The sequence below is a fragment of the Numida meleagris genome, chromosome 3, assembly GCF_002078875.1.
Source record: "Numida meleagris isolate 19003 breed g44 Domestic line chromosome 3, NumMel1.0, whole genome shotgun sequence".
Taxonomy (NCBI): domain Eukaryota; kingdom Metazoa; phylum Chordata; class Aves; order Galliformes; family Numididae; genus Numida; species Numida meleagris.
The window spans coordinates 106,270,150-106,280,095 of NC_034411.1; the positions used below are offsets into that span (position 1 = coordinate 106,270,150).

General features: G+C 51.7%; 1 protein-coding gene across 1 annotated transcript in view; it reads right to left on the minus strand.

The window, feature by feature from the left end:
- Nucleotides 1-1,487, minus strand: part of C3H2orf70 (chromosome 3 C2orf70 homolog) — a 3,157-nt gene extending 1,670 nt beyond the window's left edge. The window contains exons 1-3 of the mRNA XM_021392564.1: nucleotides 1,383-1,487; nucleotides 578-745; nucleotides 276-388 (exon numbers count right to left, since the gene is read on the minus strand). Coding sequence (XP_021248239.1) covers nucleotides 276-388; nucleotides 578-745; nucleotides 1,383-1,457 — 356 coding nt within the window. The 5' untranslated portion in view covers nucleotides 1,458-1,487. The remainder of the gene's footprint in view (nucleotides 1-275; nucleotides 389-577; nucleotides 746-1,382) is intronic.

A 9,946-nucleotide genomic window follows, 5' to 3' on the forward strand; every position in this document is an offset into this window, starting at 1 on the left:
GAAGGGAAGGGAAGGGAAGGGAAGGGAAGGGAAGGGAAGGGAAGGGAAGGGAAGGGAAGGGGATAGGATAGAATATGATGAAATAGAACACAACAGAATAGAACAGAATAGCATAGCATAGAATAGAGCAGAACACAGTAAAAATCTCAAGCTGGAAGGGACCCAGGGAGGTTGGGGGTGTTCTACTCATCCCACCACTCTTGGGGTTTGTCCCACAGCCCCAGCTCTGGGTGCTGGCTGCTGCTGTGCCATGGGGGTGCCTGTTGGGTACTCACAGGTCCAGTGGGTGTGGATATTTCTCCTTCTCCTCCTCAGGCAGTATGAAGTAGGGAATGGGGTAAAGCATCCCAGTCTTGTCCTGATAAAACTCACGTTGCTGCTGGGTGAGCTGCAGTCAAAGGCAAAGAGGCAGAGGTTTGGGCCAGCAGCCTTTCCCAGCCCTGCACTGCCTCTGCCTGCAGGATGCTGCTCAACACACTGCACCCGTTGCATTCAAGCCCCTCAGCAAGACCCCATGGAGACAGGATTTTAGGGACGGGCAGCAGAGGAGGGGTCACCATCTCTGTCCCATCCCCACCTGGTAAAACCTTTCCAGCTCCAGGGACCGCCTGTTCTCCAGGCTGAACGGGGTGTGCATGGAGGTGTAGTGCCCCTGCCCCTCGCCTGGGTACGGCGCCTGGGGCTGGGGATGCTGCGAGCTCATCATGGTGGGGGTTCTCAGAGGGAAAGAGCCGTGCTCTGCTACCTGTGAGAGAAACATGGGGTTAGTTTTCATTTTCCCTTTTCAGCATCACGCTTTGCATGTTAAGAGTTCCCTGGGCAAGGGGATGCTGCTGCAGAGGGACTGCTCCTGCCCAGTTCCCGCGGTGCATCAGTGATTTGCACACTGCAGACTGAACCCTTTGATGGTATCTGAGCGATGTTCAGTGCCAGGGCTTTGCTCACTGAAGCACCCAGCTGATTTTTCACAAGAGGAGGTCGCTGATACATGTGTCTCAGTTGGGTGCCCTGTCTGTTCCCACTGCTGGACCTTTTCCTTGCTTTTATCTGCAGCGTGACCACAATTTGCTATTTACAAGAGCAGCTGGATGGAAGGGAATGGGAGAGATTTGGCAGCAGGTAAGCTCCAGGGGTGAAAGCACTGAGAGCCCTTCAGACACAAACGAGCAGCGAGCTGTCAGCGGGATGCCTCTAAATGATGCTCTCAAATGAGCAGAGGAGAATTGTTTTTATAGATATGTATCCTACAACCATAGCTCTGTCTATAAGCAGGGATGAGGAGGAGTTCAGAGTGAGGCATGTTTTGGGTCCCTGCAGGGTGCAGGGTCCGTGCAGGGTCCATGCAGGGTGTAGGATGCAAAGTGACCACACACAGCCCCTACCCAGCTCCTGCAGAATCTTGACTGCAGAGGGTCCTTGCACCGTAGTAACCCCAGCTCAGCCTGGATCCGTCCCATTCTGTTCTGTCCCCACCTCAGATGGCTCACAAACACCATCACCAGGCAACAGGGGGAGCCCAACCCCAGCACCCTGACACTCCCTTCACCCCCAGCACCCACAATGAACGTCACCTACTCCCACTGCCTGCAACCCGACAACCCCTGCACCCCTGCCCTCACCCTGCCTTCTGTGGGGAATGCAGAAATGTCTCCATGTTGGCATTCTGCAGATTATGTTCTTTCTTCTTCTTTTTTTTCTTTTAACCAACTCTTTCTGTAAGGGGAACTGTGGGCTATTCTCCTGCCCCAGCAGTGTAACCATGGACCTGCCCCAAAAAGCCTTTGGGAAGGGTCAGTTGCCCATAGAGAACCAATGGAAAAGCAACTGCACACACAGACAGATGCATATTCAATTAAAACCATCCCATTGGGCTTGCAGGGATGAACACTCAGGCATGGGGATGTGTGGGAATTGGAGGGGCTGTCCTTTGTTTGCATCTTGGTGTAAGGGCTGAGATATTGCAAAGAAATGGATGAACGAATGAATTAATGAATTAATGATCAAATGAAAGAGTGAATGAATGAATGAATGAATGAACAAACAAACAAATGAATGGATGAATAAATAATAATAGAAGAATGAGATGAAGAAGAAAAGGAAAGAAAATTGGAACCCAGAGGGTGAGAAGACCTCCTGGCAGCACGTCCTGACTGAACAGATCATGGCATGAACTGCTCAGTTACTTTCCACCTTGCCTCACTCAGCCAATGTGGGACTGGTGGGAAACGTGGATGAGGTTTGCACATGGGCTTTGCTATGGGAGAGCTCTCCTGGAATGGCACTGTGCCTCCTGACAGCTGGCTTCTGGATTAGGAAAACTGGGTTAATTGAATCACAGAATCATGGGGGTTGGAAAAGACCTCCAGTATCGTTGTGTCCAACCATCAATCTGTCACCACCACACTATTGTTAGTTGTACTAAATTCAAGAGAATGGAAGAAACTAAGAATCTAAATTTGTTTAAAAAAAAAAAAAAGGAGAAAAATAGTAAAAAATCCACCCATTGAGGAAGCTACTGCACTGCTATGGCTGCTGAGTAACAAGTACAGCTCTGGCATTTAAAAAAGGGTGAAAGGCTGTTGGGCTTGCAACCACAGCTTTCCAGCTGGTCTCAGAGGGTACCAGAGGCAGAAGAGAAAGAAAATGAAAAATGATGCAAAAGGCCAAATGGATTTACCAAGAGCCAGAGCTGGGCTGCCCTCTGTGAAGCCTCTGGTTGGGAGGGGACCTGGGTTCCTGCAGTGGGGGTGGGAAGGCCAAAGGCTGCTGGCCATGGTACCTCTGTTCTGCAGCATTTTCCTCTGCAAATAAAGCACTGCAGAACCTGAAGGAGGGCCTGGGACTCCCATGCATGCCCAGAGCAGCTCAGCCCAGCAGATGTTTCCCCTTCTCTGGAGCTCTGTGAAGGTTTTGCTATCCTTGCAGCTGAGATGAAGGGTGCAGGGATGCATGGCTGCACCTAGTGGGATACTATGTCTGCAGAACTCACGGGACACTTAGCAAGCACTGTCTTCCTTTGGAGAGGTTTCTTAGCAAGCTCTTGCATTTGTTCACCCTTCTGCTTACATACAGAAACTGCTTCCACAGCATTTCCCCCTTTTTCTTCCCAAGACCGACACTCACATGGCAAGAGCCGCCCACTGCAGCACTCAGCATTACGTATGATGCTGTGATAAGCGTTTATCCCACAACGCCTCACTCATGACAGTTGCATCCCTCAAACCCTTCAGCATGAAGGAGGTTCAGTGCAGGGGGGACAGCAGCTTGCACCAGTTTGGGAAGAGCTGGGATGGGAAAGGTGGGGACTAGGAGCAAAGCAATGCTCGCTTGCGCAGATAAGGTGCTGGTGCTGCCCACAACAACAGGGAACAGAAAAACACAGCAACTCGCTGTAATTAATATCAAGGCTCTTAATGGATTGACAAAGGGGGAGGCTGATAATGATTTTTTTTTCCCAAGCGTGGGAGGAGAAGAGCTGGAAAAAAATGAGAGAAAAGGAGTTAAGAAGAGAAAATTTCATTAATTTTGGGCTTAAATTTTGTAGTATCATCATAAGAGCAGTGATTGCTTTGGGATGTGTGGTTGGGTTGGATTTACTGTAATGGATATTGGTGCCATGGGAGGTGCAGGGGGGCTGGTTATGGCCTGATCCTGCCCTGGGAAGCCACACTTTCCTCTTTACCTTTGGTGTAAGCCCATGGTAAATAAGAATAATCATTGGTGATTCAGAGGTGGGTGTGTAATTCTATTCACATGCAGCAATGCGAAAAATGCAGAGATGTCATAAAAACTGAAATTTGTGTTTGGAAAGGGTATTTTCTCATCTTGCTCTGCCAACCACAGGCAGATCCCTTCCTCTCCCAGACTGGAGGGCAAATTTTGGATCCACCATACCTCAACAATCTCTATACTTCGTTGGCTTCTTTGCAATTGGTTTACTGTGTTATCACCCCATACAAAGACATGGAACGATTTGAGTTGGAAGGGACCCTTAAAGCCATGTGATCCAAGTCCCCTGCAGTGAACAGGGACACCCACAGCTCCATCAGTGCTCAGAGCCCCGTCCAGCCTGACCTTGGGTGTCTGCAGGGACATGTTGTTCCTGCTCATCTTCATTATCCAATTTAACTGTGTCATGGATAGACAAATCCCCATGGCTACAGGTGGAGATCTTCCCCCACCCAAAGGAGCACTGAACCTCGGAGGCATCTTCAGCTCTGAGCTTACAAACGCCCACATCCATCCGGGAGAGCTACAGATGTGCTGCTGTGTACCCCGAAGCCCATGGGTGCTTGGGGCTGGAGGTGCCCCTGGGGCCATCCGGTCCCTCAGCACCACAGACACAGGCTTTGGGGATTCCCAAGGGAAGAGACCCCACAATATATGCATATCATCTTCTACCCTAATTTCTACTTTCTTACTTTGCCCTGAGTCTGAGGGTAGCACCACACTTCACCACTTTCCAAGTGTCCTCTCCCTGCGATTTGCCAGCAGAATTAAACCCTGCCTGGGATTCCATGTAAAGCAAGACCAGGAACAAGCGGACCCACTCCTTATCAGGTCCCTCTCTCAAAGCTGGTGCAGCTCTCAGGTGCCCACCTCGCACCACCCACCTGCACAGCTCCGTGAACATCCCCAGCTGACGCACCTCATGCTGAGCATGCTTCACAATCAACTTTCTGCTGTTGAGCAAGAGGTTTCTAATTAGCTGCGTGGCGCAGAAGGCGTTTGAGCTGCAGGTGCAGCACCACTTTGTGAAGCTCAGCAGAGGAAGACCAACTGGGAACCAAAAAAGTAATGCATTTTGAGCCTAATGAGCACTATTAATCCCCACAAGTTTCTTTGTTCTTATGCACTTGTGAACAAGCACAAGGATCTTTTCCACTGGCAGGACGAAGGTAGATGGAAGAACATGCTTCATTTCCAGGGCTCTATTACCCATTTATGAAGGTTTTACCCTTACTTGTCTCTCTCCAACGATGCTGAAGCCCTCTTGGGTTCACTCCTCACCACAAATGGGCTTTTCTGGGAAGTTTCCAAGCAGGAAGCAAGATGTGTTGGGCTCACAGCCCTGTCTCCATGCTTGTTGATTGTCTTCCTCAAAATAAAGGATGAGTTTAAGAGTCCAAGAACAGTGCAGCCCTACCAGGCACAACCCTCTCCAAACCAAGCCCACATTGTGAAGCTGTTATCTATGCCTTGAGCCCCCCTTTACCATGCAATCCCCATGTCCTCTCCCAGTGATAAGGTTGACCCCCAGGTTCCAGATTGCAGCATTCCCAAGTTAATGCCTCACTCCCATGGGGAGCACTGCCTCAGTTTCCCCACTGGAGTCCCTCTCCCAAACCCCCAAAAACTGAAGAGGAGGGGGTTCCAGCAGCCCGCCCCCCCCCAACCACCTCCTTCTCCAGGGAGGGAAGGGGAAGGCGGTGCTGCTGCTGAATAATTGAAGAATTCGGTGCTGGAGGAGGGGGGTGTGCACCGCGTTGTGCCTCGCAGCGCAGCTGGGAGCGCGGCGAGCATTGCACTGAGCATTGCACCGAGCACTGCACCGAGCACTGCACTGAGCATTACCCTCAGCGTTGCACCGATCCCCGCACATCGCCCCGCACCATGGCTCTGCAGCTGCAGCTCCGCACCGTCTCCGGCCTCCGTGGCAGAGCAGATCGCATCGCCAAAGCGGCTTTCCGAGGTATGGGGAGGGGGCAGTGGTGTGGGGGGATCTCAGGATGGGCTGTGCCTCAGGTTTCCCAATGGTTGCATTTAGGAAGGGAAGGGGTGTTAGCCCCCACAGCCCTGGAGGGGGGGATTTGTCTAGTGGGAAAAGGGGATGAATCCCACTTTGGGATGCTCCCTTGTTATGCCACCCCATGTTCCCATCCCTGTTTTCCTCCTGCACAGAGAACTGCTGTCACTGTCACGCTGGGCAGGGTGACACCAAACTTCGGAGCAGCGCTTCCTTCCCTGGTGCTGGAATGTTTTTCCTGGCAGCCTGCTGCCATCAGCTGCCAGGAAAACAAGGAGCTTAGCTTCATTCATAGGTCAGAGATCACCTCTGTATGCATTTGGGGATGCTTCACCCCCTGCTCCCCCTGAGCACCCATGGAATTTGTGACCAGGACACTCAATACCACCACCAAACCCAGCCCCAGAGGAGAAGCTCCCAGTGACCAGAGCCAGCAGGCTGGCAAAATCCCACTGCAAAAAGAGGGAGCAATCCCTGGTCTGGGTGTGAAGCTGGGACCAGGACCTTGTGTGCATTGCCCTGCTCTAGGGCAGGGACTGGGATGATCACTCTAGGATGATACCAAAGCTGTATAATCTTTATGGGAAGGTGATTTTTCTGAAGCACCAAGGATTTTGTGTGTTTTACCAGTAGTGAGGCAGGAACTAGGATTTACCCATCAGCTAGAGCCCATGGCTCATCTCCCTGTGCCTTGTCCCTGGGCCAGGTGTTGCAGCGTGTGGTGGGAAGGAGCTCAGAGTGCAGCAGCAATATGGTTGTTTTGTCAAGCCAATCTGCTCCTTGGTATTTAGTGTCTACTTCTGTTTAGCACCTCCTTTCCCCTTGCCCCATGATCATTTGGGAATGAGGAGGAGCAGAGTCAGGATATAGGGAGTCCATAGCTGCTGTGAAGCTGCGGTATTTTGTGTCCTGTTGGTTTTGCCCAGGTTGGTTGTAGGGTCTCCTCCTTGGGGATCTCCCACAGCCCCTGGCTGTGGTGCTGGGCACCCTGCCCTGGGTGGCCCTGCTGGGGCAGGAGGGGACCAGAGGGACCCAGCAATTTCAACCACATCAGGGTTCTGGAGTTCTGTGACCTCAGTGCCAGGCTCAAGGGAGCATCCTAATGTAGACTCTTGGTTTTTGGGGCCAAAGTCATGTGGGTAGCATCTCTTGCCTTTCTCTGGTGACTCTAGAGGAAGCACACCCCTTTAGAACAGCTGCACAGCTGGAGCTAGGTGTCCTCCACCAGCCCATGCTGATGCAGGTCAGTTCTGGTCCCCAGCTATCTCATCCAGGTGTTCCCTCTTCAACCCCTGTATTGTGTCTCTGAGCAAAGCCACAATCCCTCCACACAGCACACAGCAACCAGTGGGTCTTGCAGAAGGCATTTGCAGAGCAAGGCTGTGCTGGAGCTCAGCAGTGTTCTCCTTCTGGTGCTCCTTGCAGCCAGTATCCAACCCCAAGCATCAGGGGCTCTTCTCCCACCATGGAGTGGGACTTGACTCACCAGGTACCCGGGGGACATGGTGCCAGGGGCCACCTGCACCTGGGATGTCTTATCCAAGGTCCTTTGCCTGTGAGCTGCTCGACTCTTAGGAGATGTGGGGCTGGTTTGAGATAACAGTTCATCACACCCTGTAGGCACCATCCAGGGGCTGATGCACCCACAGCTGGATTCCCCAGAGCTGGAGGTGCCCTACTAACTCTTGCCATGCACCAGAAGCTGTCCTGCTTCTAGCACAGCTTTTGCTCTGAGACTCAGTGCACTTAGACACCAGGGCTAAGGTGCTGCTTGTCCCCATAGCCAAGGACATTTGGGATCATACATCTGGTGGCCCCATTCCTGGACCTGCAGGTGGATCTGGGTGGCACGAGACCCCCAAGAAACCACTGCATTGATGGTAGGGAGCTGGGAACCATAGAATCATTACGGTTGGAAAAGACCTCCAAGATCCCCAAGACCAACCCAGAACCCATCCCTCCATGCCCATTGACCATGTCCCTCAGTGCCACATTGCCATGTTCCTGGAACACTTCCAGGGATGCTGACCCCACCACCTCCCTGGGCAGCCTGTGCTGCTGCAGCACTGCTCTTTCAGAGAAGAAATTGTTCCTAATATCCAACCCAGAGGTGGTTTGGGACATGCATGCACCTTCGGGGTTTGCTTCACCCAGGTCCACTGCTGCAGGAGGCAGAAGGTCTGCCAGCACCTGGCAGAGGGATTTTCTTTTGCTCCTTATGTGATGGTTAAAGTAGAAAGGGCTCAGCCAAGGGGATGGAACATTCCCTGCAAAGAGCCCTGCAATCATGATGTCTCAATCCGTGGCAACATAAAGTTGATCCCAAAGGAGTAAGGGGTGTCCCAGCCTCTGTGTACCCTGACCTGTGCTCTTCTGAGCACCAACCACCACTCAGCAGTGTTTTTTTTATTACCTAGGAGACAGCATTCCTTTCCAGAAGGAAAAATGTTGCAGGGAGAGACTATCAGAATTTCTATAACTTTCCCTTCTGCACTATTGTGAAGTAGATATTAACCACAAATACTGATTTGGGGTTATCCTATGGGGGAGACTCCATGGGAAAGCCGATGTCAGCGTCCCAAAGGACAGCACAGATGTGGGGCAGCTCCTCCATTCCCTTTGCCACAACCAACCTGCTCCTTCTCTCCCCCTGCAGGGCTCTCCTTCTACACCCGAGTGCTGGAAAACTGTGAAGATGAAGCCAGGTTTGATGAGGTAAGAGGAGAGGTGTTTTCCTCCTGCTCCGTCTCACACATGTGGTTTGCTTTGCCATAAACGCTTCTCCATACACATATCCCCATTCTCCCTGTGAATTGGAGGGATTCCCAAAGCAGCAGTAGCTCTGTGCAAGCACAGTGGGATAAAAGCAGTTCTGGGGGAAGAACTCAAAGTTAGGTGTGTTGGCATCGCCTTTATGTGCTCCAGCATTTCTCTGGCGGGTGCCCAGTGGGTCTCTTGGATCAAATATCCCTTGGCTGGGATGGGGGGCTGTCACTGTGGGACAGCAGCACCTCCCATGGTGGCAGTGATCCAGGCAGTGTGATTGTGTTATTCCTGAACAACAACCTGTGTTGTCAGCACCTAGAAGTGCTGGGCTTGCAGATCCCTTGCCTGAGGGAGAAAAAGCCTTTCTCATCCAAAACCCTTGTGCTGGGTGCCCACAGGTTGGTGGATCAGCCTCCAGCTCCCAGAGTTGGGCTTGGGAAGGGAGAGAGAAAGGATTGGTCTTGAAAGAAGGAATTGCAGCCCCAGCTCTGTGTGGTTTTAAAATGCAGCCTTGCTTTCCGTCGTTACCAAGAACACATCCTGAGAACATTGAAATAAGGTCACCCACACAAGTGGGGAATAGAGATGCTGTGAAGAAGTCACATTCAAAATGGAAATATGTATTCAAAAGAGAACGGGTGCTTCCTTTGCTTGTTTTGTGTTTCATGCAGAAGTTAACCCATTCCCAGGGGCAGGAGAACAGAGGAGCCTATGAAGAACAGGAAGACTTTTAAACTGTTTATTGCTTTCTAAAGCTTTTTTTCCCTGAGAAAACATATGCAGATGCTGGGTGTGGGAGGTGTCTGTGGTGTGACCACCTCGGGATGTGCACTGGTGGAGCAGCCTGGATCTGGCAGCCCTTTCTGACTGCAGTGGGGCTGCAGGTGGGCAGGCACCCCTTGCCTGGATGTGATGAGATGTGTGCAGCCATTCTATAAGGCACTCAGGTGCTTAAATGTGTGCCAAATGCTGCTGGGCACACAGGTCCCACTGTAACACCCATGGCACGATGTTCCCCAGGGGATCCAATGTGATCTATGTCGGGAAAGGGAAACCTCCACTTCCGGGCTCCTATTTCCAGCTGGGAACTCAGCCAAACCTGCAGGATCGGCTGTAGGTTCTGGGATGGAGTTGCTGCTGCTTGCATCCCTGTTTCCTCCTCCCCTGTAACACCTCTCTTTTGGTGGTGAATGGAGTTCCATCCAGCTGGAGGTGTTCCCCTGGTGTTCCCCAGGGGTCAGCACTGGGGCCAGCCCTGTGTAATATCCTTATTGGTGATCTGGATGAGGGGATTGAGCACACCCTCAGTAAGATTGCAGATATCACCAAGTTGGCAGGAAGTGGTGATCTGCCTGGTTCTGTGATGGATGAGAAGTGATGGCCTCAAGTTGCATCAGGGGAGGTTCAGTCTGGGTATTAGGAACAATTTCTTCT